The sequence below is a fragment of the Scophthalmus maximus genome, chromosome 17, assembly GCF_022379125.1.
Source record: "Scophthalmus maximus strain ysfricsl-2021 chromosome 17, ASM2237912v1, whole genome shotgun sequence".
In the NCBI taxonomy this organism is placed as follows: domain Eukaryota; kingdom Metazoa; phylum Chordata; class Actinopteri; order Pleuronectiformes; family Scophthalmidae; genus Scophthalmus; species Scophthalmus maximus.
This window is the reverse complement of record NC_061531.1, coordinates 19,389,528-19,417,500: the sequence shown is the minus strand read 5'-3', so window position 1 is coordinate 19,417,500 and position 27,973 is coordinate 19,389,528. Positions and strand designations below refer to the sequence as shown.

General features: G+C 45.2%; 1 protein-coding gene and 1 pseudogene across 1 annotated transcript; one reads left to right on the top strand and one right to left on the bottom strand.

Moving 5' to 3' along the window:
- The first annotated feature begins 3,616 nt into the window (after nucleotides 1–3,616).
- Nucleotides 3,617–14,544, top strand: LOC118289069 (annotated as a pseudogene).
- Nucleotides 14,545–15,040: 496 nt separating this feature from the next.
- Nucleotides 15,041–27,754, bottom strand: LOC118289068 (myosin heavy chain, fast skeletal muscle-like). The gene is made up of 40 exons (XM_035615753.2): nucleotides 27,647–27,754; nucleotides 27,346–27,557; nucleotides 26,831–26,974; nucleotides 26,603–26,759; nucleotides 25,767–25,794; nucleotides 25,544–25,655; nucleotides 25,355–25,447; nucleotides 24,611–24,674; nucleotides 24,422–24,520; nucleotides 24,231–24,334; nucleotides 24,013–24,151; nucleotides 23,807–23,925; nucleotides 23,484–23,633; nucleotides 23,226–23,396; nucleotides 22,831–23,140; nucleotides 22,578–22,657; nucleotides 22,250–22,337; nucleotides 21,987–22,104; nucleotides 21,762–21,885; nucleotides 21,512–21,648; nucleotides 21,172–21,427; nucleotides 20,841–21,083; nucleotides 20,515–20,691; nucleotides 20,283–20,428; nucleotides 20,104–20,194; nucleotides 19,627–20,016; nucleotides 19,416–19,542; nucleotides 19,213–19,331; nucleotides 18,932–19,128; nucleotides 18,504–18,687; nucleotides 18,251–18,416; nucleotides 18,040–18,164; nucleotides 17,646–17,954; nucleotides 17,311–17,514; nucleotides 17,100–17,225; nucleotides 16,849–17,019; nucleotides 16,599–16,703; nucleotides 16,405–16,500; nucleotides 15,826–15,960; nucleotides 15,041–15,606 (listed from the first exon to the last, which is right to left on the bottom strand). Exons 2-40 carry the CDS (start codon nucleotides 27,547–27,549, stop codon nucleotides 15,583–15,585), a joined length of 5,832 nt encoding a protein of 1,943 aa, XP_035471646.1. The 5' UTR covers nucleotides 27,550–27,557; nucleotides 27,647–27,754; the 3' UTR covers nucleotides 15,041–15,582.
- Nucleotides 27,755–27,973: the final 219 nt, after the last annotated feature.

Here is a 27,973-nt window from a genome sequence, read left to right as displayed (position 1 = left end):
TTGCATCACGATATATTGACTCGCACACACATTCGTGACGAACCGGTTTGTCCATCACGTCGCTGAGTGCTCCTGATTCATCCCAGGCTACGTTCGGATCTTTAAATGGAGACGAAGTGGCTCCTGGTCTCATGTTTACTGTATAATGTGCACATTAACCACAGAGGCTGTGGGCGCCGGAAAAACGGATGGCGTCATTAATCCTGCGTCGGGGACTGTTGGGTGAAGAAGCTGTGTGATGTGCTGCTGCTGCTGCTGCTGCTTTGATAAAGATTATGTAGATCTACATTTCCACGAGCTGGCACACAGAGGAATGTAAATATGGGATATAAGTCACGTTTATTTCCATTAAATTCCCATATTGCATTTCGGCACTTTCGCTAAATTATGGCGTTATGCAAACGGTGAAATATGATCCTTTCAAATGGATAAATAACGATAAGAGGCTCGCGGCGCCTTCTCAGCCTTCTCCCCAGGAGCCGCCGCCGCCGCGACGCCATTGTGTTCCGGCTGCGAGCTACACCGAGGCCAGAGAGACGACTGCGGCGCGCTTCGCAAAACTACAGTAGCCGCACGATGTCACGGAAGTATCGTCGTGACATATATCGTCCGGCTTTGTTACTTTGTGGAACTTTTACATACACAAAAAATCGATGACACACTAGAGGAAGGAAGAAAAAGCAGAATGTGTTGACAGAGAAACAGTTCCTGTAAACTTTAGGCTCCATGTCATAACGGGAAACAAGTTGTTATCGTCAATATGCCAAAACAACAACAACAAAAATGGAAAATAAACATCAGTTGCAGCTTTAGTAAGTTTAAGCAACTGAACTCTCTCAGACGAGGTCAAAGAAGGACGTGTCAAAGGACTTGAATGCAATTCGTCGGAGAAAAGGTAAAAATGTAAATGCACAAACGTTTCCGTGATGGAGGAATCAAAGAATCGCCTCATCGCCACTGAACCAGCCGAAGGTTTGAAGATAAAAACCCCTGATCGTGAGAGGTTTATCTTCGCCCACTGTTCTCGCTCTCGTAACAACTTCACACGTCCTCTGGCTGCCGCGGAGAAGAGCAGCCCGGCGTATCTGAGCCTCGATGGAAAAGAGAACGCGAGAGATCTGTGAGAGATCCAGGCCCAATCCCACAATCCTCTGGGCGGCGGCTCTCCGTGTACGACCCAGGATCTCCACTCCCATTTTCTCCTGGATAGGAAGCAACTAAGAAGACAACTGCTCGACAGTAAACGGGCTGTGTTTTGACAAAGCAGCGAGGAAACAGACACATGGATTCTGAAGTTGATCTCACAGATATCAGTCTCCCGAATATGTCCAAATCCATTCTGCAGTTTTTTGCGTAAACCTGCTGAAACCCGTTAAAGCTACAGTGTGTGATATGTGGCGGCATCTGGTGGTGAAGTTGTGAACTTCTTTGCTACTATTTTTCTGTTCTACAACTACGTCGAGTGTCGCGTCGGGTTTTTTTCTACCGTCGCCGGTCATGAACTCATTCATTCTGCTTCCTGTTTTTCAGAAATGGCCGCCTCGCTTGTCATACCCCAGTTCAGGGTAAAAATAAATAAATAAATATAATAATAATAAGACTGGACAAATAGCTACACGCCATTTGGCAGAAGTGTCACAAAAGTCATGTGTAAGACGACAGACAATCTTGTTTGTGTTTCCAGCATTATGCAATTGTCCCAAACCCTAAAAACAAGTCTGAACCCCCTTCATATAAATATATATGTAAATACATATATATATATAAATATTGTCCCCCGGCTCACTAACTCGGTACTCAAATGTCCTGGAACCTGGAAGCTTTTTGATGTTGCGCCTGAAACGGTTTGTATCCTCCTCAGTGTTGAGGAGAGAAACGAGGCGACGGAGATGAAACGGACAGCTGATATTTTAGCCGATGCGAAGGGAGTGAAACTCAAACCTTCCCCCGGGCAAAGCCGCTCGGACGCCGACCCGCTCCTCACCTTGTCTGTGACCGCACGGCCACGGGACGCGGTAACCTCCACCGGGGCCAGAAGACGCCACGACACATGGATTTCGCTCTGAGCCGCAGGATTGGTTGACGGAGCGGGACGGGGCGAGCAGGCCCGGGAGGGGGGGGGGGCAGTAGGCCCCTCACACGGGGGCCTGTTTACTTTGGGCCGCGGCCTCGTACTCATTGTTAAAACAACAGTACGCCGCTTCGGGGCTTTGGGGGCCTTTGTTTCCGTACCAGCTGCCTGCAATAATCCTCTAAAAGGAATATAATCAATCCTCTTCCAATCCACTTGTGAAGGTTGTGTCGGCTCGCGTCCACACACTAATCACCTCGTCTGCTTTATCCACCAAAATAGCCGTCGTAAGACCCTGAGAACATGTCGGGGGATCGAGGGGAATATTCACGTCAACGTCCCGCAGAGATGTGGACGAGATCCTGCAGATTATGACATTTCACAGATTCATAATCTGTACACTCTGTTAATTGGCAGGTTGATCTCTGGTAATTTGCAGGACTTTGTTTAGAAAATATGAGCAGAAACGTCCGCGGTGCAGTTTGCAGAGTCGTAATACAGGAAAATATGGAAAATATTAGAGCTGCAACAGTTAATCAATAATCGATTAGTCATCGACTACCAAATTAATCGGCAACTATTTTGATAATCGATTAATCGGTTCAAGTAGTTTTTATGAAAAAAAAAATCATAATTCTCTGATTTCAGCTTCCTAAATGTGAATATGTTCTGGTCTCTTTGCTCCTCTGTGACAGTGAATTGAATATCTTTGGTATGTGAACAAAACAAAACATCATGTTGGAGTTTTGAGAAACACCATCAACATTTTTCACCATTTCATGACATTTTATGAACCGAACAACTGATTGATTAATCGAGAAAATAATCTACGTATTAATCGATAAGGAAACTAATCGTTCGTTGCAGCTCTAGAAAATATTGAAGAAAACTAAAAAGATAATTAAATAAAAAGGAATCTTTATCTTCCTAAATCAAAACTTTAGAGTTTTGGAGAGATTTCTTTTTCATGATATATAAGATTTTTTGTGTAATTTTTTTCTTCTGGCTCATAACTTTTTTTAAAATTCTTGAATCTTTTTTTAATTTCATGTTCAATTGCTTTCATTCCATTTCATTGTAGTATTCGTATTTGTGATGTCTCGCTTTTCTTTTTGTCATTCTAATTCTATTTATTAGTATTTACTGTTGTTACTCAATGTTTTTACTCTCGCTGCTTTTGATTTATTTTTATTATTTGTATTATTAGTAAAAGAGCTAAATATAACTGTGCTGCATCTTAATCCAGGATCCGTCCTCATCCGTGACGGGCGTCAGGTTCGTGTCGGTCCACATGCCCATGTAAAGGACGGAGGCGTCACACCAAGGACGATGGAGACGTATAAAAAGGGGCACGGTGCAGTTGTATGGTCCTTATAGTCCAACATCCCTCCGTTGTGTTCACACCAGCGACTGTGCAGGATCAACCTCTGGGTGAGTATCACAACCTCCTGGATTCACTTTCAAACACACACATCGCAAGAACATCATTAAGATGCTGATGCTGTTTTGTTAATTCTCTCTGATCCGGGGGAGGCGGGAGAGAAAATGAGCACGGATGGGGAAATGGCCATCTTCGGGCCGGCGGCCCAGTTCCTCCGCAAGTCTGAGAGGGAGAGGGTGGAGGCCCAGGCTCGTCCGTTCGACGGCAAGAAGGCGTGCTTCGTCAGCGAGGAGCGGGAGCTGTACGTCAAGGCCGAGATCCAGGACCGGGCGGACGGCCGAGTCACCGTGAAGACCGCCGACGACAGAGTGGGTGGACGGGATCATGAAACTGACCTTTTCTGTCTGACCAGGACTCTGGGGTTTGTCTGTAAAGTCAAACCCCACAAAGAACATCCTGTTCGCCTTTGAAAATGTGTCTGACCTTTTGATTTTGTTGCATAAAGTTTTAATCTCTGCCCCCCCGCAGACTCTGACCGTCGGGGAGGAGCAGGTGTTCCCCATGAACCCGCCCAAGTTTGACAAGATCGAGGACATGGTGATGATGACGCACCTCCACGAGCCGGCGGTGCTGTTCAACCTGAAGGAGCGCTACGCGGCGTGGATGATCTACGTGAGTCGGCCCGAGGAAACACAGGATGCAAACGAAAGACAGAATGAGTTTTTCTGAGATTCAGAAACGTACCTGGCCTGTGTTCTCTCCATGCAGACCTACTCTGGGCTCTTCTGCGTGACCGTGAACCCTTACAAGTGGCTGCCGGTCTACAACCCGGAGGTGGTGAAGGCCTACCGGGGGAAGAAGAGGATGGAGGTGCCCCCTCACATCTTCGCCCTGTCCGACAACGCCTACCAGTTCATGCTGACCGGTGCGTTTTCAGCCCAAAGTCTACAAAGACACAGAAATAGATAGTTATCATCTGATCATTTCTTGTTCCGCAGATCGTGAGAATCAGTCGATACTCATCACGTAAGTTACAGCAGCGATATTTTGGAATATCTATCTCATAACATCGCTAAAGACAGAATCAAATCAAAGGCTGAAATAAGCATTCTTGGGGATTTGTCAGCGGAGAATCGGGCGCAGGGAAGACGGTCAACACCAAACGGGTCATTCAGTACTTTGCGACGATCGCGGTGCCTGCGGACAAGAAGAAGGAGGCCAACAGTAAGATGAAGGTAAGAGTCGGCCATTTTGTTTTTCACCGCCGGACGCGGGTGTCAGACTTACGGGGGGTTTGCCCCTTCGACAGGGAACTCTGGAGGATCAAATCATCCAAGCCAACCCGCTGCTGGAGGCCTTCGGGAACGCCAAGACTGTGAGGAACGACAACTCCTCTCGCTTTGTGAGTGAGCCCGAGGGGGAATCATTCGGATTTCATTCACCGGCAGGTTCATTGACAGGTTCCACAGAGAGAGAGTAAGACGTCACTTCTTTTTGTTGCATGTAGGGTAAATTCATCCGAATACACTTCGGCACCACTGGTAAACTGTCGTCCGCCGATATCGAAACGTGTGAGTTCACGCAGATGTTTCCCAGAATATTTTTCTGACAATGTTGCTGCTAAAGATGAAGTTGATATATTTTTTTTGCCCCGTCGTCCTCAAAGATCTGCTGGAGAAATCCAGAGTGACATTTCAGCTGGTGGCCGAGAGGAGCTACCACATCTTTTATCAGCTCACTTGCAACAAGAAGCCGGAACTCATCGGTACTCTGACGAATCACGTCTTAGTCTTTTTCTCATCATGTAGCCAGATGCACAGATTCTAACTTTCTTTCCTTCGCTCTAAGATCTGCTCCTCATCACCACCAACCCCTACGACTTTGCCTTCATCAGTCAAGGGGAAATCAGCGTGAAAAGCATCAACGACGCAGACGAACTAATGGCCACAGACGTGAGCTGACTCGCTGAAAGCTCACACAGCTCGCTCTCGTCTGTTCAGCTGCCTGACTTATGATTTTTCCCGTTTTCTTTTCGCCCATAGGAAGCCTTCGATATCCTGGGTTTCACAGCTGAGGAGAAAGTGTCCATTTATAAGCTGACCGGCGCTGTGATGCATTATGGCAACATGAAGTTTAAGCAGAAACAGCGGGAGGAGCAGGCGGAGCCCGACGGCACCGAGGGTGAGGATTATCCATCAGAGCGTTTGCAGCACTGTGATGCAAATGAAGGGACGCGGAGGAAAAGATAAATCCAAAATATGGCTTTTTGTGTTGGAGATTTTCTCTTTGTTCCGCTGTAGTAGCTGATAAAGCAGCGTATCTGATGGGCCTGAACTCTGCCGATCTGCTGAAAAACCTCTGTTATCCCAGAGTCAAGGTCGGAAATGAGTATGTCACCAAAGGGCAAAGCGTGCAGCAGGTGAGACTGCAAACACAAATCTCGTTAGTGTAGTGATTCACAAATACATCCGAGGTCATCCGAGGCCGTCACCTCTCAGTAACCATATCATTGTTTTCTTATAACCGCATGTTGAGTGTCTTATAGCCATTATTTCATGAACAATACTAGTAGGTAGGCAGGACTTCACCTGCCTACCTACCTACCCAGCATACCCTACCAACCGCCTACGGAGACCTGTTTGTCCACGACGTCAGATCGTCACGAACAGTTCGACCTCAAAGATTAAATACAAACACTTTATTAAAGTTTTATGGAAACTTGTGCACTTGCTCTCTGGCTCCTTCATAATTAAAATATGTCATAATAATTTGATTTATTAATGCGGGAAAGGCCGCTCAATGAGTAAATGGAATAAACCATTCAATGAAAAACAAGAAGAAGAAAAAATAAGATGAGAAATTGAATTAATATTAAGTATTTCAATAACAAAAAGAGAAGGAGAAAACATTTGGTAAATCAAAAACAAAGTGGTCTGATAAAGATATCAGAGACGTATAGAAAATACACATCAATAATTAAATGACATTCTTTATCTGATCTGGATGTAGTTTTAATAATGGGGCCAGCACTTTAACATCAGGGTCGTTGTTTCATTTCAAATTCAATGTGCAGAGCCAACAAACGCTCTTCTCTTCTCAGGTGTACAACTCCATCGGCGCTCTCGCGAAGTCGGTGTACGAGAAGATGTTCATGTGGATGGTGATACGCATCAACCAGCAGCTGGACACCAAACAACCCCGACAGCATTTCATCGGCGTTCTCGACATCGCCGGCTTCGAGATCTTCGATGTGAGACCTTTGGAGAGTCTGTCGAACGTGGCTCGCTGAATAATGTATGTTTATTTACATGTGAACTATGTTTTTCTTTAGTACAACAGCATGGAGCAACTCTGCATTAATTTCACCAACGAGAAGCTGCAGCAGTTTTTCAACCACCACATGTTTGTACTGGAGCAAGAAGAGTACAAGAAGGAAGGGATCGAGTGGGAGTTCATTGACTTTGGTATGGACCTGGCGGCCTGCATCGAGCTCATCGAAAAGGTATTGCATGTTTTGTCATTTAAAATATCAGCCCGAACAGAACCGTCACAATAATCATTTGTTTCCGTAGCCGATGGGAATCTTCTCCATCCTCGAGGAGGAGTGCATGTTCCCGAAATCCTCGGACGCCTCTTTCAAGAACAAACTCTACGACCAACATCTGGGCAAGAACAGCTGCTTCCTGAAGCCCAAAGCAGTGAAAGGGAAGCCGGAGGCTCACTTCACCCTGATGCACTACGCCGGCACCGTGGACTACAACGTCACCGGGTGGCTGGAGAAGAACAAAGACCCGCTGAACGAGTGCGTGGTGCAGCTCTACCAGAAGTCGTCGGTCAAAATAATGGCCATGCTCTACGCAAGCTTCTCTGGATCAGATGGTAACTTTTTTCGGAATGATTTTAATATGAAAATCACTGGCTTAGCCAACAGTCAAGTGCTGAACGTATATTTACCCTTAGTCTGATTACTGAAGTCAATGCAAAAGTGCCTGAAGCCTGTATTCTCTGCAATCACCAGCAGAGGGCGACTCGCAATCTTGGCATCTTTACTTATCACCATATTACCACTGGTACGATAAATTCTTCTCCGTTGTTATGGAATTTGTGGAAATACAAAGCAATGTATGGACAAAATTGGTTTGCAGAAGAGGATCAAGTCAAGTAGTGATTTATGGTTATAGATGCATATAGAGAAACGTTGTAGCTGCAAAACGGAAAGGAGCATTCAAAGTGAAACTGCTGATTTATTGCATTTTTAACTGCACCATGATGCAGATGCAGCAGCAGCAGGAGGAGGGAAGAAAGGATCCAAGAAGAAGGGAGCGTCTTTCCAAACTGTGTCGGCTCTGTTCAGGGTGAGACATCCGTCAAAATTACCTATAATCAAAATCCCCAGCCAATTTTTCTCCAATCAAGTGGTTTCTACCGTTTCCCGTCTCGATGTTCCTACAGGAGAATCTTGGGAAGCTCATGACCAATCTGAGAACAACTCACCCTCATTTTGTGCGATGCTTGATACCGAATGAGACAAAAACCCCAGGTAGTTTTGATCTTCTTTCATTTCTACATATACCTAAATACCTTCAAATCCTAAAAAACATATTAACATCACGGCAGGCGCTATGGAAAACCACCTGGTTATCCACCAGCTCCGCTGTAACGGCGTGCTGGAGGGCATCCGCATCTGTAGGAAAGGGTTTCCAAGCAGAATTATCTACGGGGACTTCAAGCAGAGGTAAATATGATTCTTCATATTCAAATATTTCATAATTTTCACCTCATGCTCAGTCAGGCCTATTATTCCTCCTGCAGATACAGGATTCTCAACGCCAGTGCTGTTCCCGAGGGACAGTTTATGGATAACAAAAAGGCTGCGGAGAAACTGCTGGGCTCAATCGACGTGGATCACACCCAGTACAAGTTCGGACACACAAAGGTTTGCCTTTGTTGGGGCACACTGAGACGTCAGGGGTGAATGACTAGATATGTAAAAAACAAATAATTACCTTTAATTGCAGGTGTTTTTTAAAGCCGGGCTGCTCGGAGCTCTGGAGGAGATGAGAGATGAGCGGTTGGCCCAGGTTGTGATGTCCACTCAGGCTCTGTGTCGTGGATACCTGGTCCGGCTGGAGTACCAGAAGATGATGGCCAGAAAGTAAAAAGGCTTTAAAGCTGCAACTTCAAATGTTAACGTGTACAAATGCAAATGTATCTGAACGAGCTCTTTACCGCTATTGCTGAAGCCATATTAGTTCTAGTTGTGACTGTAGGTCATCAACCATAATTCAATTAAAAATATTTTCGATTAAAAACAAGTTTTGAAAGAAAAGATGTGTGAAAAAAATTGTACCTGGTGCAATATCCACAAAAATGGAAGCGTACACGTTGAAACTTGCAGAGCAACCTTATACAACTCGTTTTTTTTTTTTACAGGGAGGCAATCTACACTATTCAGTATAACTTCCGTTCTTTCATGAACGTAAAACACTGGCCGTGGATGAAGCTGTATTTTAAGCTCAAGCCTCTGCTGAAGAGCGCAGAGGCTGAGAAGGAAATGGCCCAGATGAAGGTGGATTTCACAAAGCTCAAAGAAGATCTGGCCAAATCAGAAAACCGGAGGAGGGAGCTTGAAGAGAAAATGGTCTCCGTCGTACAAGAGAAGAACGATCTCCTCCTTCAAGTCCAAGCAGTAAGTTAAACCAAATAGAAAGGTAGTACAAGTACACATGGTCATATTGTTTGGGGGACTCAAGCTCAAATCTTTGTGCACAAACTTGAAATGAAGGAAGCTGACCACCTTCTGGATGCAGAGGAGCGATGTGAAGGACTCATCAAAAGCAAGATCCAGCTGGAAGCAAAGCTGAAGGAGGTGACAGAGAGACTAGAGGATGAGGAGGAGATCAACGCTGAGCTTACCGCCAAGAAGAGGAAACTGGAGGATGAGAGCTCGGAGCTGAAGAGAGACATCGACGACCTGGAGCTCACCTTGGCCAAAGTGGAGAAGGAGAAACATGCCGTGGAAAACAAGGTAAGGTTTTGAACCTTGTGTTGCTTAACCTCGACTTGTTGGAGAAACTGTCACATCAGTTCATGATGATGGGTCTAGGTGAAAAACCTGAGTGAGGAAATCATGAGCCAAGACGAGAACATCGCCAAACTGTCCAAAGAGAAGAAAGCCCTGCAGGAGGCCCATCAGCAGACACTGGACGACCTGCAGTCCGAGGAGGACAAGATCAACGCTCTGACCAAAGCTAAAACCAAACTAGAACAGCAGGTGGATGAGGTGAGTTGCACAGTAGAGGCCGCAAAGGGTTCTGGTATGTCTGCTCCAGTCAAGGTGCACGTGATGAGGACGAGGCTTGTTATGTTCAGTTGGAAGGTTCACTGGAACAAGAGAAGAAGGTCCGTGTGGATCTGGAGAGGGCCAAGAGGAAGCTGGAGGGCGATCTGAAACTCGCCCAGGAGTCGATTATGGATCTGGAAAATGAGAAACAGCAGCTGGACGAGAAGCTGAAAAAGTAAGTTTGCTTTGGGAAAAATCTGCTCAAATACAATTTCACTAAATGAGTCTGAATGGCGGTGTGTCCTAAAACTAGAATTGGCAAAGTTAACACAATTTTTTAGATGCAAGAATCAGTGGAAATGAGCGGCGGACTTGACTTGACTTGACTTCACAGGAAAGACTTTGAGCTGTCGCAGCTGCAGTCGAAGATAGAAGATGAACAGGCTCTTGGTTCACAGCTGCAGAAGAAGATCAAAGAGCTCCAGGTGAAGAATCGATCACCGCCTCGAGTTTGAGGTGATACTTCAGAGACAAATCACTTCCTGGATTAACATCGTAACCTTAACCTTCAGGCCCGGATCGAGGAGCTGGAGGAGGAAATCGAGGCCGAGCGTTCGGCTCGAGCCAAAGTGGAGAAGCAGCGGTGCGATCTGTCCCGGGAGCTGGAGGAGATCACCGAGCGTCTGGAGGAGGCCGGAGGAGCCACCACCGCCCAGGCGGAGCTGAGCAAGAAGCGGGAAGCGGAGTTCCTGAAACTACGCCGGGAGCTGGAGGAGTGTTCGCTGCAGCACGACGCCACCTCCGCCGCGCTGCGCAAGAAGCACGCGGACAGCGTGGCCGAGCTCGGGGAACAGCTGGATAACGTCCAGAGGGTCAGGCAGAAGCTGGAGAAGGAGAAGACCGAGTTATGTCTGGAGATGGACGACCTATCGAGCAACATGGAGACCACGGCGAAAGGAAAGGTCAGCGTTAAGTTCATCGCGGCTCTTATGTTCACTTCCATTTAGAGTGATAACAATTCAATCTTCTTTCTTTTTCAAATTTAAAGATTCATTTAGAGAAACTTTGCCGTTCGCTTGAAGATCAACTGAATGAGGCAAAAGCCAAAGAGGAGGAGCATCAGAGACTCATAAACGACCTCTCGAGTCAGAAAGCTCGGCTGCAGACGGAAAATGGTGAAGAGTGTTTTATCAGGTCTTAGCAAATAAAGTCACTTGTCACATATACGACCACAGACAAAGACAATTTGTGTCTCTTATCGTCCAGGTGAAATGTCTCGCCAGCTTGAGGAAAAAGACTCCTTCATGTCGCAGCTCAGTCGGGGGAAGCAAGCCTTCATCCAGCAGATCGAGGAGCTGAAGAGGCTCAACGAGGAGAAGGTGAAGGTAGGGTCTGTCCAAAGAGACAAGCATGGGTCAATGTTTAAAGTCTGAGCTCAGTGCTTATATACTGGTTCTGTAATTTCTCTCCAGGCTAAAAACGCCCTGGCTCACAGTTTGCAATCAGCCCGACACGACTGCGAGCTGCTGAGGGAGCAGTACGAGGAGGAGCAGGAGGCCAAGGTCGAGCTGCACCGCTGCCTGTCCAAGGCCAACAGCGAGGTGGCTCAGTGGAGAGCCAAGTACGAGACGGACGCCATCCAACGCACCGAAGAGCTCGAGGAGGCAAAGTGAGCAACGATCGAACATTGTTTTCAAACAGGGATATATTCTCATGGGACTTGATATGATATTGTAAACGTATGGTTTTTGTTCTTTTTTGTTCCCCTACAGAAAGAAGCTCGCTCTACGTCTGCAGGACGCAGAGGAAGCCGTGGAGGCCATCAACTCCAAATGTTCCTCTCTTGAAAAAACCAAACAGCGACTGCAGGGAGAGGTGGAGGACTTGATGCTGGACGTTGAGAGGTCCAACACCGCCGCTGCCGCCTTGGACAAGAAGCAGAGAAATTTTGACAAGGTAGGAAATTGCCAAACCAACCAGTTAGTTCTCATGTCTTAATCTTAATGTCTGGAAACACTTCTGAAAAAAGCAAATATCGAGTAGATTTGTCTTAAATATTATACTTTCATGCTACTTCCTGTAGGTTTTGGCAGAGTGGAAGCAAAAATACGAGGAGGGTCAAGCAGAGCTGGAGGCATCTCTAAAAGAGGTTCGCTCTCTGGGCACCGAGAACTTCAAGATGAAAAATGCCTTTGAAGAGTGCGTGGAACAACTGGAGACCTTCAAGCGGGAAAATAAAAATCTGCAACGTATTCCAACACTCTTTTTTATGTTTATTTTTATAAATCTACAGTAATGCCGTAGCCAATGGTCTTTAGTGGACGATGGTAGAACATCATCAAATATCTCCATGTGTTGCAGAGGAAATCATGGATCTCACAGAACAGTTGGGAGAAACAGGTAAAACCATCCATGAGCTTGAGAAATCCAAGAAACAGGCCGAGCAGGAGAAGTTAGAGACTCAAACTGCTCTCGAGGAAGCAGAGGTACGTAGAAGAAAGAAATATATGAATCATATGCATTTAAACAAACAAAATTGTGGTTAATACGACTGCAATGTCACTCTTCTATGATCAGGCCTCAATGGAGCACGAGGAATCCAAGATCCTGCGAATCCAGCTAGAGCTGAACCAGGTGAAGTCGGAGGTGGACAAGAAGATCGCAGAGAAGGACGAAGAGGTCGAGCAGCTGAAGAGAAACAGCCAGCGAACCATCGACACGATGCAAAGTAACCTGGACGCCGAGGTCTGGAGCAGGAACGACGCCCTGAGAGTGAAGAAGAAGATGGAGGGCGACCTGAACGAGATGGAGATCCAGCTGAGCCACGCCAACAGGCAGGCGGCCGAGGCCCAGAAACAGCTGAGGAACATACAAGTCCAGCTCAAAGTGAGACAAACAACAGAACCCGTACGAACACAGCAACGCTTCCTTACACTGACTCGTACACTAACAACGGCAATGTTGTTTTACTTGACTGCGCAGGAAGTTCAGATTCACCTCGACGACGCCCTGAGAAACAATGACGACATGAAGGAGCAGGTGGCCATGTCCGAGCGCAGGAGCAACCTCATGCAGGCTGAAATGGAGGAGATCCGAGCGGCTCTGGAGCAAACCGAGCGGAGCCGCAAGTTAGCGGAGCAGGAGCTGCTGGACACCAGTGAGAGAGTCCAGCTCCTTCACTCGCAGGTTCAAATCTACTCCTTCTTTTCATCATCTGTTCACTCTCAAGGTAACGTTCTACGAGGACTGGACTGGATTGGACTGGATTTCAAATTGAGCACATGACCTTCTAAATTGAGTTCTGGTAAAATAGCTTCCCCCCTCCAAAAAGTCCGTGCTTGGAGGGCAGTCCTTTGTTCAGGTTATTTTAGAAGTGTAAAGTCAAACAAAATGTCCTCTTTCAGAACACCAGCCTGCTCAACAGTCGGAAGAAGTTGGAAGCTGATCTGTCTCAGGTTCAGGGCGAGATGGACGACAGTGTCCAGGCTGCCAGGAACGCAGAGGAGAAAGCCAAGAAGGCCATCACCGATGCAAGTGCTCCACTTGTGTTTTGTGGCATGAACTTTGCTCCGTCTTAACTTGACATCATCATTTGAGTATACATTTTTTCCCCCAGGCTGCCATGATGGCTGAGGAGCTGAAGAAGGAGCAGGACACCAGCGCTCACCTGGAGAGGATGAAGAAGAACGTGGAGATGACGGTGAAGGACCTGCAGCAGCGTCTCGATGAGGCCGAGAACCTGGCCCTGAAGGGTGGGAAGAAGCAACTCCAAAAACTGGAGGCCAGGGTAACATACTTAAATCACAAAGGAAAAACTGCTTGATTTGATAAATCATTTGCATCATTGCAGAGTTTTGTTAAATCTTTCGCAGGTGCGAGAACTTGAGAACGAGCTCGAAGCGGAGCAACGGCACGGATCAGACGCTGTGAAGGCCGTTCGCAAACTCGAACGCAAGATTAAGGAGCTCGCCTATCAGGTCAAAAAACTTGTTCCGTTCCATACAAAAGCAGGGGGACGTTTTTTGTGGTTAATCAGATGTAAAGTACTTGTTTCCTCTCATCGAAACATCAGTCTGACGAAGACAAGAAGAACCTGATGCGACTGCAGGAGCTGGTGGACAAACTCCAGCTGAAGGTCAAAGCGTACAAGAGGCAGGCTGAAGAAGCTGTGAGTTTTCCTCAAAAACCTCAAACTGTTTGCTTTCACATTTTAAAGATCTTTCTGAATCACTTGTCCGGCGTCTGACAGGAAGAGCAGGCCAACACTCACCTCACCAAGCTGAGGAAGGTGCAGCACGAGCTGGAGGAGGCCGAGGAGCGCGCCGACATCGCCGAGTCCCAGGTCAACAAGATGAAAGCCAAGAGCCGCGACATGGGCAAGGTGAGTCGGCCGGCTTCTGGCAACATACTGAACTGCATCTTAAAAAGATATTGATAGAAATATGATCTGTTGTGAAACCTATTTCTCATTCTCCAGACAAAAGACAGTGGAGAGTAGTTGTGATCGGCCGTCGTGAAGAAGAGAACGTCTGCTGTGTCACTGAAGCTAGTTTGCAACATACTCTTAACCTAATTATGTTTTTTTTCTTTCTTTTAAAGCCACAACGTGTTTCATTTTTGTAATCATGGCATCTGTGAAATTGTGAAACACTCGGGGAGAAGCAGGAAACTTTCAAATCAGAACACGTAGTGGCTTTAAATATGAAGTCGTCCACAACGACAGCAGCACCTGGACTTGACTGCGTTGTTTGATTTTGTGGTAGTGGATGTATGTTGCCTTAATCGCATTAAAGTTCAAAAGAAAAATTAGTTTGGTTTCATTTATGAGTCAAATAATGTGTTTTTATTGTTATGATTATGGGTTTTTTTGCTGGAGAAGCTAACAGGGCTTCTAAGTGTGAGCAAACAAATAAATTACAATTATACATTTTATTGAAATTGTGTCAAATGAATCCAACAGAAACGAGACAATAACTAAACTACAACAAAGGAAGCTACAGAACAGAAATGTGGTAGTTGTGACTCGGATTGGAAAAAATAATTTAACAACATGAATTTGAACACAAAAAAAATCCAAATGCTATTGTAGTGATACATTTACATTAACTCAATATGATGGGCAGATTAATTTGGTCTTGGGGCAGAAATGAGCTGTGGGGTTTTTATTAACCTCGACTATCTGTGCCCGCTAGGAAAAGCACAGGTATGAAAAATAATAAGAATGTGTCTGCAGCTGTGTCGAAGATGGGTTTGTAGAAAATCACTCTGGACAGAAATAAACATACAAACACTGAGGGTTGTGGATGAATACATTTATTGAATATGGGAATATTACATCTTTAAAACCAGGAGAAAATCTCTGTGCATATACATACTGTCCTTTTCAGAACATGTGGAAAGTATGAACGCAATGTTTTCACTTCTTTCAGTTTTACCACATAAATAGAGATTAACTAGCAAGAAGAATAAATGAACCAAAGATTAAAAGATAACAAATGATTTCGTGCCAATTTTACCTCCAGAGCAGCTTCAGTTTCAGGATACTGTGATTTTTCTTACAAATGCAAATCAAATGTTCTGCTGTTTTTTTTATTTTATCTACATTACTTCTGGATTTATTATGAAATTAAATACTAAATACATTATTAATGAGAGTGTTCACATATTTGACTGATGATTCATCTTCACATATATTGGTCAGATAAGACAAGTTCTATTTTATTCTATTCCCTGATATTCACTGCTGTGATATTGGGATCATATATCTACCAGACATGCCTTTCACACACACTAATATCCGTATGCGTGATGTTTCATACCGCAGGCAACGTCTTGTTCCACGTTCAGTTACTCGCCTTGTCCCTCTTGCACCTGGAAAAAAAACAACATATACATCATATAATACCTCATCTTAAAAGAATAGTTGAAAACTCATGAAAAGTGATTTGCTCAGATAACAAGTTTTACCGCCCAGTTTGAATTCACAAAGACGACTACTGGACAAAAATCCAGATTGCGTAAACGAATGTGATCATTTAAATTTTAAACGACTGCTGCTCAGCTTGCAGTATTTTCCGTAAGGAACCTCACCTTTGCCCCGATCTCGCGACTCTTGGCTCGCATCTTGTTGGCCAGAGACTCGGCCAAATCGGCCCTCTCCTCTGCCTCTTCCAGGTCGTGCTGGGCCTTCCTGAACTTCGCCATGTGCATGTTAGACTGCTCCTCCTGGGAAATAAAGCATGAAATCAATGGGCTGGTGATCGCACACTAAGGGTCCGTTCCATTCCCCCTCAATTGGCCGTACCCCTTGGCCCTACCCTTTGTCCCTACCACTTGGCCGTACCCCTTGGCCCTACCCTTTGTCCCTACCACTTGGCCGTACCCCTTGGCCCTACCCTTTGTCCCTACCACTTGGCCGTACCCCTCCGTTCTTCCACTCCACCTGAAGTCAGCATCTGACCACCCTACGTTTGAAGGACTGTTTTGAAGCGGTAGACAACCACCTACCACTTGATCTTTAAAAGAAATTGGACACCCTACCCTACGCGGCTATGTTCAGACGGAGAGGTACTGTAGGGCCAAGGGGTATGGCCAAGTGAGGGGAAAGGGGACAGACCCTAAATCACTGCATCGACTTCTCTTTGTTTTAACTGAGTGAGATTCACTGACCGCCTCCTCAGCGTGCCGTTTGTAGGCCTTCATTTTGATCTGCAGCTTGTCCACCAAGTCCTGCAGTCGAATGTTGTTCTTCTTGTCTTCCTCAGTCTGAAAGAAGAGGAGACACATTTATCTCCAGGTTACCGGACACTGAAGGGTTCTGTCCGCCCGAGTGGGTATGGTGGCGGGAGGTTTCATCAATTTACCTGATAGGTAAGCTCTTTGACCTTCCTCTCATATTTGCGGACTCCTTTGATGGCCTCAATGCCACGCTTTTGCTCGGATTCCAGCTCGCTCTCCAGCTCACGGACCTGCGCGCCAGAACAGAATATATCACTATAGACATACTACTATATACCACTAGAGATTTTTAAAGACCCAGTCAAATAATTTTTTGCTGTATGTGAATGTTGTCATGGTTAATAACTGTGAGTCGGAAGCAGACAGTGTACTTACCCTGGTCTCCAGTTTCTGGAGCTGTTTCTTTCCTCCCTTCATGGCCAAGTTCTCGGCCTCATCCAATCGATGCTGCAGGTCTTTGACCGTGACCTCCAGGTTCTTCTTCATCCTCTCCAGGTGAGCGCTGGTGTCCTGCTCCTTCCTCAGCTCTTCAGCCATCATGGCCGCCTAGAGGTGCCACAACTGTTTGTTTTTCTACAATTTCATTTGAAAAAGCTAAATAAGAAGTACTGTAAAGATCACCTTACATCAGTAATGGCCTTCTTGGCCTTCTCCTCGGCGTTCCTGGCCTCTTGCACGGCTTCTTCTATCTCACCGTGAAGCTGAGTCACATCTGCATCAAGTTTCTTCTTGGTGTTCAGAAGACTGGTGTTCTGCCGAAGACAAACGCATTCTGTTAGAACGTGATTCAAATCAGAGGAGGTTGGTTCAATATGCCCACAACCACAGGCCACGTACCTGAGAGTGAAGGAGCCCCGCTCGCTCGCTGACGTCGACCAGTTCCTGTTCGGCCATCTTGCGGCTGCGCTCCGTCTGCTCCACGACTGCCCGGAGCTCCTCGATCTCTGCCTGCATCAGGCTCGTCCTGCGCTCCATCATGGCGCACTGCTCCTTCATATCGTCCAGCCCCCTGATGGAGTCGTCCAAGTGGATTTGTGCGTCCTAAAAAATGCATCCCGTCTCGGTAAAGCTGTCATGGCTAGCGTCTAGCTAAATTGTACGAACATTAAAAATACTAGCCACCCTAAAATAGGCTCTGATGCATTACTCTGTGTAAACTGTAAGAGACGTACCTTCAGTTGCACCTGAACGTTCCTCAGCTGCTTCTGGGACTCGGCCGCCTGCCTGTTGGCGTGGCTCAGCTGGATCTCCATCTCGTTCAGGTCGCCCTCCATCTTCTTCTTCACCCTCAGGGCGTCGTTCCTGCTCCGCACCTCGGCGTCCAGAGTTGCCTGAATGGACTCCATCACCCGCTGGTTGCTCTTCTTCAGCTGGTCGATCTCCTCGTCCTTCTCCGCAACCTTTCTGTCCACCTCAGACTTCACCTGGTTCAGGTCCAGCTGCGCGCGCAGGATCTTGGTCTCCTCTTGTTCCAGCGAGGCCTTGAACACAAGTTTAGTTTGTACATGTACAAGAGTCATGTCTGTTATGTCATGTGTTGTGTCAGCTGTCGTTCGTGGTCGGTACCTCGGCTTCCTCCAGGGCCGTCTGCATGTCGTATTTCTCCGTCTCCACCTGCTTCCTGAATTTCTCCAGCTCATGAATCGTCTTCCCGCCCTCTCCGAGTTGCTCTGTCATGTCTGAGATCTCCTCTGAATTTGGAAATGTCATAGAGGTTTTTTGAAATAACTGCTGCAAAATATTTCTAACAAGTTGTTTTTTTTATTATTTCACTCACGTTGCAGGTTTTTATTCTCCCTTTTCATCGTCTCCAGATGATCCAGAGCTTCTTCGTACGAGTTCTTCAGTTTGAAGAGCTCAGTGCTCAGAGATCGAGATTCTTTCTGGGCGCCTTCCAGCTCTGCCTGAGACTCCTCGAACTTCTGCTTCCACTCGGCCAGAATCTGAATCCATTGACACATTAGCCAGATGTAATTTTATGATAAAGATGCAAATGTTGTGGTATTTAATATGATTGTCAAATAAATTACCTTGTCGAAGTTCCTCTGCTTCTTGTCAAGCGTGGCAGCCAAGCTGTTGGACCTTTGAACGTCCACCATGAGATCCTCCATTTCATTCTGAAGCCGCTGTTTGGTTTTCTCCAGCGAGGCACACTTTGAATTCCCTGCTTCGATTTGATCTTCAGCCTCTTGGAGGCGCTGGGCAAGTTTTTTCCTTTAGAAAAGATGAAGATGGTGGTGAGAACAAGGCAACACCAAGCGACAGAATGAGAATTTAAAAAGTGAATTAGAATGAAACACCTTTTAAGCTTGATTGATACCTTCCTAAAAAGTTCTTTTTTGCACCTGATTATATGTGTATGAACACATAGTTATGGACAATATATCAAATTTCTGTGAATACGATTTTCTAAATATTACACACTGTAGCTTTAGAGCCATCATCAGCCCGATCTTACTTTGCCTCCTCGAGCTCCTCGGTGCGCTGGATGGCGTCGGTCTCGTACTTGTTCCTCCACACAGCCACCTCGGCGTTCGCCTTGGACAGAGCCCGCTGCAGCTCAGCTTTGGCCTCCTGCTCCTCCTCGTACTGCTCACGGAGGAGATCGCAGTCGTGACGAGCAGACTGCAGACTGTGAGCCAGGGCGTTCTTAGCCTGCGGGGAAAAAGACATTGATGTGAAGGATCTGGAATAAAACCCAAAAAGACGTGTGTTTTTCCGAGCGTGAGCTCCGATCACCTTTGATTCTTCCTCATTCAGTCTTTTCAGTTCGTCGATATGTGTCGTGGATCCCTGCTTCCCCCTCGTCAGTTGGGAAATGAGGCTCTCTCTCTCTTCCATTTGACGGGAGAATTCAGCTACGACAAGCAAGACAGGAAACCGTGTTTCAATCAAAAGCCTTGAACTTGATGAATTGAACTAGGAAGGAGGGACAGTACTACCGTTCTCTGTTTGGAAACGGGCCCTCTGATTGTTGAGGTCGGCCATTTGCCGCATGTTTTCGTCGTTCTTGTTCTTCAGCTCCATCAGCTGATCTTCAAGAGAGCGACACATCTTCTCCAGGCTGACCTGTGGGTACATGACGTGAACACAAATTATTAAATGACTTCCCTTACATGCTCAAATACAATATTTCTAATGGAGTAATCTCACCTTAGCTTTTGCGACCGATTCCATGTTGCTGGACAAATCATCGATCTCCATCTTGAATTCACTCTTCTCCTTTTCCAGCTTCTGTTTGATCCTCTGGAGGTTGTCGATCTGGTCGCCCAGCTCGGCCATGCCGTCCGCCTGCTTCTTGCGCAGCGCTGCGGTCGTCGCCTCGTGGTGAAGCGTGTACTCGTCCAGGTCCCGTCGCAGTTTGAGGAACTCGGCCTCGCGCTTCTTGTTCATCTCGATCTGCACGGCTGTGGCTCCCCCAGACTCCTCCAGCCGCTCGCTGATCTCCTCGATCTCCCGGGTGAGGTCGGACCGCTGCTTCTCAATCTTGGCGCGAACCGCTCGCTCGGCCTCCACTTCCTCCTCCAGTTCCTCGATACGGGCCTTGAAGCAGAAAATGCAAAATGCCACGATGAGGAGGAAGTTGGTTTTAATGAATCAGATCAAAGTATGAAATCTGAGCTTCATTACTTGGAGTTCCTTCATCTTCTTTTGGAGCTGGTTATTAATCGCTTGCTCGTCGGCAATGTTGCTCAGCAGCTGGTTGTTTTCAAATTCTTTTCTGTGGGGACAGGACCAAAAGGGTGGTCAGTTCGAAAAGTCAAACTTATTTCCCTCGCACACACATTTTGCCCACGATCAAATCTTACTTCTTCATCTTCTCCTCAGACTGCTGCTTGTCATTCTCCAGGTCCATCAGTGATTCTTGCGTCAGCTTCAGATCCCCCTCCAGCTTCCTCTTGGCTCTTTCCAGGTCCATGCGGATCTTCTTCTCTTGCTCCAACGAACCCTCGAGCTTGAAAGCAAGTTGCGCAAAGTAAATCAAAAATGTTTTGAGTAGTATCAGTTGTTGGGGGTACGTGCCGATGTCGGGCAACTCACGTCATCCACTTGCTGCTCAAGCTTGGACTTGGCTTTGGTCAGAGAGTTGACTTTGTCTTCCTCTGCTTGAAGATCATCCAGTGCCTGTTGATGAGCCTCTTGAAGGGCTCTCTTCTCCTTGGTCACTTTGCCGATGTTTTCATCCTGAGCAGCCAGCTCCTCCGTTAGATTTTTGACCTGCAATTGGAAATGTCCATGTAACATCATAAACTACCTTTCCAATGAGATGTTGAGTAGTTTTTGAGAATATACGCAACCAGAAACACAAAGGAACACAGGTTGTACCACAGAAGTGCCAACCAAGTAGTCCGAGTGACATCACAAACCTTGTTTTCTGTGGCATGTTTCTCCTTCTCCACTTTAGCCAGGGTGACTTCCAGGTCATCGATATCCTTTTTCAGCTCAGAGCTCTCGTCCTCCAGCTTTCGCTTCTTGGCGGTCAGCTCGCCGTTCATCTCCTCCTCGTCCTCCAGTCTCTCGGACACCTCTTTGAGTTTGGCCTCCAGCTGGATTTTGCTTTTGATCAGGCCTTCACATCTCTCCTCTGCATTGCAGAGATTTTCCGAGTCCTAAGAAAAACACAACAATACTAACGTGTGATCCAAGGGGCATGGAATCGACTGAGATGAGTGCTTTTCATTTTGCCGTGACACTCACAGCCTGTAGTTGTAGGAGGAGGTTATTTTTCTCCTGCAGCAGTGAAACCATTTTCTCTTCAAGATCCTTCCTTTTGGACTCTGACTTTGTCAGATCCTCCTTGCTCTTGACAAAGTCCTCCTTCATGGTCACCATCTCCTTTTCGGTCTCTGCGCTCTTCAGCAGTGGCTTGATCTTAAAGAACAGCTTCATCCACGGCCAGTGTTTCACGTTCATGAATGAGCGCAAGTTATATTGCAGAATCCAGACGCAATCTCTGTCACACACAGACGGCAACAATGGTATCAGTGGTACGTTAATGTCCTGAATAAATGAAGAGCTGTTTTGGCGCTAATGTTACCTTTGTGCGATGATTTTGCTGATTTCTTTCCTCATCAGATAACCGCGACACAGAGCTTGAGTCTGCGTCACCAGAGAAGCTAGTTTTTCATCTCGCAACTCTTCCAGCGTGCCGAGTAAACCCGCTTTGAAGAAGACCTACAACAACAACAACAGGTTGTGGTAATGCTGCATTCAGTCCATTCAAATCTGTCTCAGTGACAACAAAAACAGTTAGAACTTTACCCCATGAGGCCCCTAGGACACATTACCTTTGTTGACCCAAATCGGTATTGCGTGTGGTCAATGTCAATCGATCCAAGAAGCTTCTCAGAAGCCTTCTTTCCATCAATGAACTGTCCCTCGGGGATGGCACTGGAATTTAGGATTCTGTACCTGTTCAGAATTGAATTAAAGGTAAATTATAACAATCTGGAATAGTGTAGATGAAAGCACAAGTATTAGATAGATCATACGGTTCTTTTATCTTTCTGTACCTCTGCTTGAAGTCAGCATAAAGGATCCTGCTGGGAAATCCCTTGGTGCAAATCCTGATACCCTCCAGTACGCCGTTACAACGGAGCTGGTGGATGACCAAGTGATTGTCCATGATACCTGACAAAGTCAACAAGAATTGATTGGAAACAAACTCTAAAGGCATATTTGACTATCACATTTTTTATCTTTAATTGCATGAACAACAGCTTTTGTATTTGAAAATATACAGTATTTGCTAAAAGGAAAAAATAAAAACCTGTACCTGGTGTTTTAACCTCATTTGGAATCAAGCAGCGCACAAAGTGAGGGTGGGTGCTCTTCAGGTTTGTCATGAGTTTTCCCAGATTTTCCTGCAAATGAACAAGGATATCAAAACATTCAGAATAAAAGTTGACATAGTTTGTTCAAGTGGAAAAAACAATTTTGTGACTCCTGCACTGATTTAGGTGCCCCCCCAAAATTCAACAGTCCAACCAACCATAAATATTCGATGGATGGATGGTATTGGACATTTGAACTACATGAAGGCACCATCTTGGAAGATCATTTCATGGAAATAAACTAAACAAAGATTGACTTCAGTTCTGTACCCTGAACACAGCAGACATCGTCTGAAAGGAGCCGCCCTTCTTCTTCGCACCTTTCTTTGCACCTTTTCCAGCGTCACCTTCTACAAAGCAAACACAAATATTAGTTGTCCTCTGCTAAGGTGTGAAACCCAGTGGGTGTCAATGAGGCAATGCTATGTCCACTCCAGAAACCCACTGCTCTATTCTAGTCTATAAGGATTTTCAGCTTCTGTCATTGATGCTAATAATTTTAAACATTTTGTAAATGCTGTACCTCCATCAGCACCAGCGAACGAAGCATACAGGAGGGCCAGAAGCTTCATTGATGACTTCTGGTAGAGCTGCACCACAGACTCATTCAGGGGGTCTTTGTTCTTCTCCAGCCAGCCGGTGATGTTGTAGTCCACAATGCCGGCGTAGTGCATCAGGGAGAAGTGAGCCTCTGGTTTGCCTTTGACAACCTTTGGCTTTTGGAAAGCGTTCGTCTTTCCAAGATGCTGGTCGTAGAGTTTGTTCTTGAAAGAAACATCTGAGGCCTTGGGGAACATACACTCCTCTTCGAGGATGGAGAAGATGCCCATTGGCTGTTGAATGAATCAAAGGTTCAAATGAGACATTGGGTTTGCAAATGAAGTTAAAATATTAAATGGGGCAATAGACTAATCCTACCTTTTCAATGAGCTCGATGCAGGCTGCTAAGTCCATACCAAAGTCAATGAACTCCCAATCAATGCCTTCCTTCTTGTATTCTTCTTGCTCCAGTACAAACATGAAGTGGTTGAAAAACTGCTGCAGCTTCTCATTGGTGAAATTAATGCAGAGTTGCTCCATGCTGTTGTACTGGGAAAAACAATTTAGCATTAACTTAGGACATAGTCACATCATCATCAACCAATGACCAAAATGAACTTCAGAGAGCAAACTCACATCAAATATTTCAAATCCAGCGATGTCCAACACTCCGATGAAGAATTGTCTGGACTGCTTGGTGTCCAGCATCTCGTTGATTCGTATGACCATCCACAAGAACATCTTCTCATATACAGACTTTGCCAGAGCGCCAACTGAATTGGTGACCTGATCAGGAGATTTTGATGATACATGAATCACTAACAGAAAAAATAGACTCATACACAAACAGGGTTAGGAAAACATATACAATGGTTTGTCATTGGCTTACGTCCGTCCAACCTGTCAGCCAAGATTCCTAAGTTTCACTGAAAACACCCATCAAACAACCGTTACTGTACCTGGGGGACCGTCTGGCCTTTGGTGACAAATTCGTTCCCCACTTTTACTCTCGGGTAGCAAAGGCCTTTCAGCAAGTCCGCAGAGTTCAGCCCCATGAGGAAAGCCACTTTGTCTGCGACTAAGGGACAAACACAAACATTTTTTTTTATCAATTTGGTCTGCATCTTTTCACTCACAACAAAACGACTCGAGGATAAAGTCTCACCCTCGCTGCCGTCCGGCTCCGCCTGCTCCTCCCGCTGCTTCTGCTTGAACTTCATGTTCCCAAAATGCATCACAGCACCAGTGAGCTTGTAGATGGAGACTTTCTCGTCACTGGTGAAGCCCAATATATCGGTGGCGGTCTGTTCAATTGAATTAACGGCGTTGGTAGAAGCCAAAAAAATGCATTTAAATGTCATTTAAACAAGAGATGGTTCTCACATCCGTGGCCTCCAGCTCCTCTCTGTCATCAATGCTGGCCACGGTGATCTGCCCCTGACTTATCATGGGGAAGTCGTATGGGTTTGTGGATATGAGAAGCATTTCTGTAGAAAAAGAAACAAATAGATTTGCTTGAAAATAGTCACAGAATATCTTATAATGCTAAATATAATGGCCTAATATCACGGCACCTATGAGCTCCGGTTTGTGCCCAGTCTGTATCTGATAGAAGATGTGGTAGCTCCTCTCTTCAGACAACTGGAATGTTACTCTTGACTTTTCCAGCAGATCTACATGAAATCACAAACATCAAGTATTGATCAACAATTGCCAAAAAATCCATTAAAATTAGAATTATTCGTTTGGAAAGACAAACTTACAGGTTTCAATATCAGCTGAGGCCAGTTTCCCTGTGGTTCCAAAGTGAATTCTGATGAATTTACCCTGTGAAATATAAAACCAGACAAGTTGCACATTAAAACTTTGATGCTAATATATACATATTGTGTTTACATAAAGATATATAAAAAAGCACAAAAAAAGCAAATCAATCTCACAGAAAACACAATTAGGCTCACATTTGTCTGAGGCTTATTTCAAACTAACAAATGTATAATTTTTTCAGTCTTAAAAATCTCTGTAACATCCCAAAATCACTATTAAAAGCTGTGATGGTTGTTGCCCAAATACAACTTAAATGTAAAAGATATTTTAAAATACATATTCATAGAAAGTGCTCAAACCCCTTCGATCCATTGCGTTATTTACCCACCAAGAATTGCTTTTTGCCCTCTTAAATATTATATGAGAGACATAGCGGTCTATCGTCAGCATAAAAAGATATATCAAAATACGAATGGTATGGTTCTGTTAGAGGTTGTATGCAGAGAGCAGAAATGGGCCAGGAGTTGAGCCCTGTGGAACACCTAGAATTAAACAGGTAAGTGAAGAAACAATTATGTATATAGTATTAAATATATATATACATATATATATATATATGTATATATATATATATATATTTTTTTTTTTTAGGATACCGAAGGTACTCTGTAGCAAAATTCTGGGTCATAAAAAGTTTTTAAAAAACAACAGAATTCCCCGCTTTTAGAGCTCATACGTACAAATCTGGAGGAGTTGTCGTTCCTCACAGTCTTGGCGTTCCCGAAAGCCTCGAGCAGCGGGTTCGCTGAAATGATTTGGTCTTCCAGTGTCCCCTGGGAAAACACAGCCAGCCGCATCACAATCACGTGTTTCTCAAAAAAGTCTATCTTGTTGTGCAATTTTATTTAGATTTTTTATGTTTCCACTACCTTAATTTTTCCAGGTGCATTATCTTTCTTGTCGCCTCCGGCCACAGCGATTGTCGCAAAGTACTGGATGACACGCTTGGTGTTGACAGTCTTACCTGCACCAGATTCTCCACTGTGAACAAAGGTGAAAAAAAAGACCCGAGGTCAAGTGAGAAAACACAGTTGCATCTTTTATTGATCGACTTATGAAAACGCATCTTTACTTTACATGCAACAGGCTTACGTAATCAGGACAGACTGGTTCTCCCGATCTGTCAGAGACAACAAAATACGAAATTAACGTTGATGCATTTTGTTTGTTAGAAGTTGGCGAACCGTTAAAATCAATGGTGTGTTTTGTAACTTGAACTCTTCCTTATATATTCGTGAAATTTCAATTTTATGGAAACATTTTCAAGCAAAACAAAGTTTTTTAGCGGTTTTACATTTTGGTTATGTAACTGCTGTGAAATGGCGCCCCCTGTGGTCTTCAGTAGAAATTACAAGCAAATGACATGCTGACTATCTGGTCAGTCCGTTGTTTTAAGTCATCAGGTGACCACAAGTCAGCCATACATAACTAGTTACAAAACAATATTTATATCAAGTTTTTCTAACTTTAGCTTTCTTTAGCCTCCGGAAGCAATCGGTCCGACCAAGGAAGACTGCAACAACTACAAGAGTGAATAGAATTTAACAAAGCTGCATTTTATTTTCTATGACTTACATTTTTATTTTAAACTGAAACCATTAAATGTAAGTATGACAAACAGTGATATAAAAATAATCTGTATTTACATACAATTTTCAGCCATTCTCATCTTTAGACATTTTTGTATTTAGTATTAACCATTCAATTTTAAACGCGAAACTGATTTCCCCTTGACACAAAGCATTGCATCACATTTAAATAAATATAGAAATGTATGGTAAAAATAACATGTCAGGGGATGAGAAACGCAAGGACTGATCGATAGGATTGACAAACCTGACAAAAGTCATCATGAACAACATCTGTCCTGTTGTAAACAGCAACCTGTCTCAAGGATTTGTAAAAATGTGTAAAATGTTGTGTCCTACCTGTAAGCATATTTTGATATGCATTATCAGAGACGGAGAAAATATGGGGCGGGGCCTCCATGCGCTTTTTGCCCCTGTAGGCCGACACGACCTGAGGCTCGTACACCGGCAGCCCCTTGTACGGGTTGACGGTGACGCAGAAGAGTCCAGAGTAGGTCTGCGGAGGAGGACAGAGGGTGAACGTGAGCTGGATTTCTCAGAGGCGGAAATGTCGCTGTCACCACTCACATAAATCATCCACGCCGCGTAACGCTCCTTGAGGTTGAACAGCACCGAGGGCTCGTTGAGGTGGGTCATCATGGCCATGTCCTCGATCTTGTCGTATTTGGGGGGATTCATGGAATGACAATCTTCGTCCTTGACCGTTACAATCTGGAAAATGAAATGTGCAGCGAGGAAGATAGAACCAAGGATTTGGAAATTATGAAAAATCCAATTCAGGATAAAAAAAAATGTGACCTTCTTTTAAAGTATTAAACCAAATGAGGCGTTTGTCAAATGTGTTTTTCCATGATACAAATTGCATATCACCTATAAGCTTTACATTACACAGACTAATGTATTTACTGTAGCATGCTGTAGGGTGTGACATTGTTTGTATACATCTTTTTACACCTTTTAAGGAGGTATTGTTTCTGCACTTTTAAGTGAAAGCTGATTTGAAAAGTCTCCGCATCAAATTCTGTAAATTAAAGTATATGTGTTTTCTTATTATAAGTGATGCTGTGTACAGAGATGTTCACCTCGTTGGCTTCGGTCTTCACGGTGACTTGGCCTCCTTCCCTCTTCTGGACGACACCCTTGATGAACAGCTCCTTGACGTTGGGGACGAAGCAGGCCGTTTTGGCATCGAACGGCCGGTTCTGAGCCTCGATCCTCTCCCGCTCGGGCTTGCGGAGGAAGATGGCCGCCGGCCCGTACTGGGCCATCTCGGCATCGGTGCTCATGATGGTACCTCGACAAAAAAACGTAACAATTAACAAATGGCTTCAAATTAGTTTAAAAAAACGTATGAAATTGACGGTATTTTTGCGTCCGACTTACCAAGTCTGCACAACCCAGAGGACGTGAGTCAGTGCTGCGGGTCAAACAGTTCCGCGGCCGCTGCTGATGTAGATGATGGATCTCACCGATGGTCAGCGAAAGGCAGGCGTCTCTCTCGAGTGAAGACGGGCCGGAGGCTCGGGCTCCTTTTATCGAGACGAAACCTGCCGCCGAAGAAAACCGGACGCACCAAACTTGGCAATGTCACTCTGTGCAAATGTCAATCAGGTCGCGTTATCTCCCCTCATCACTTAAATAGGCCACGGGAGCTTTGAGTGGTAATAAGAACATGTCAACAGCGACAGGTGATGATCCCCCAGCACTATT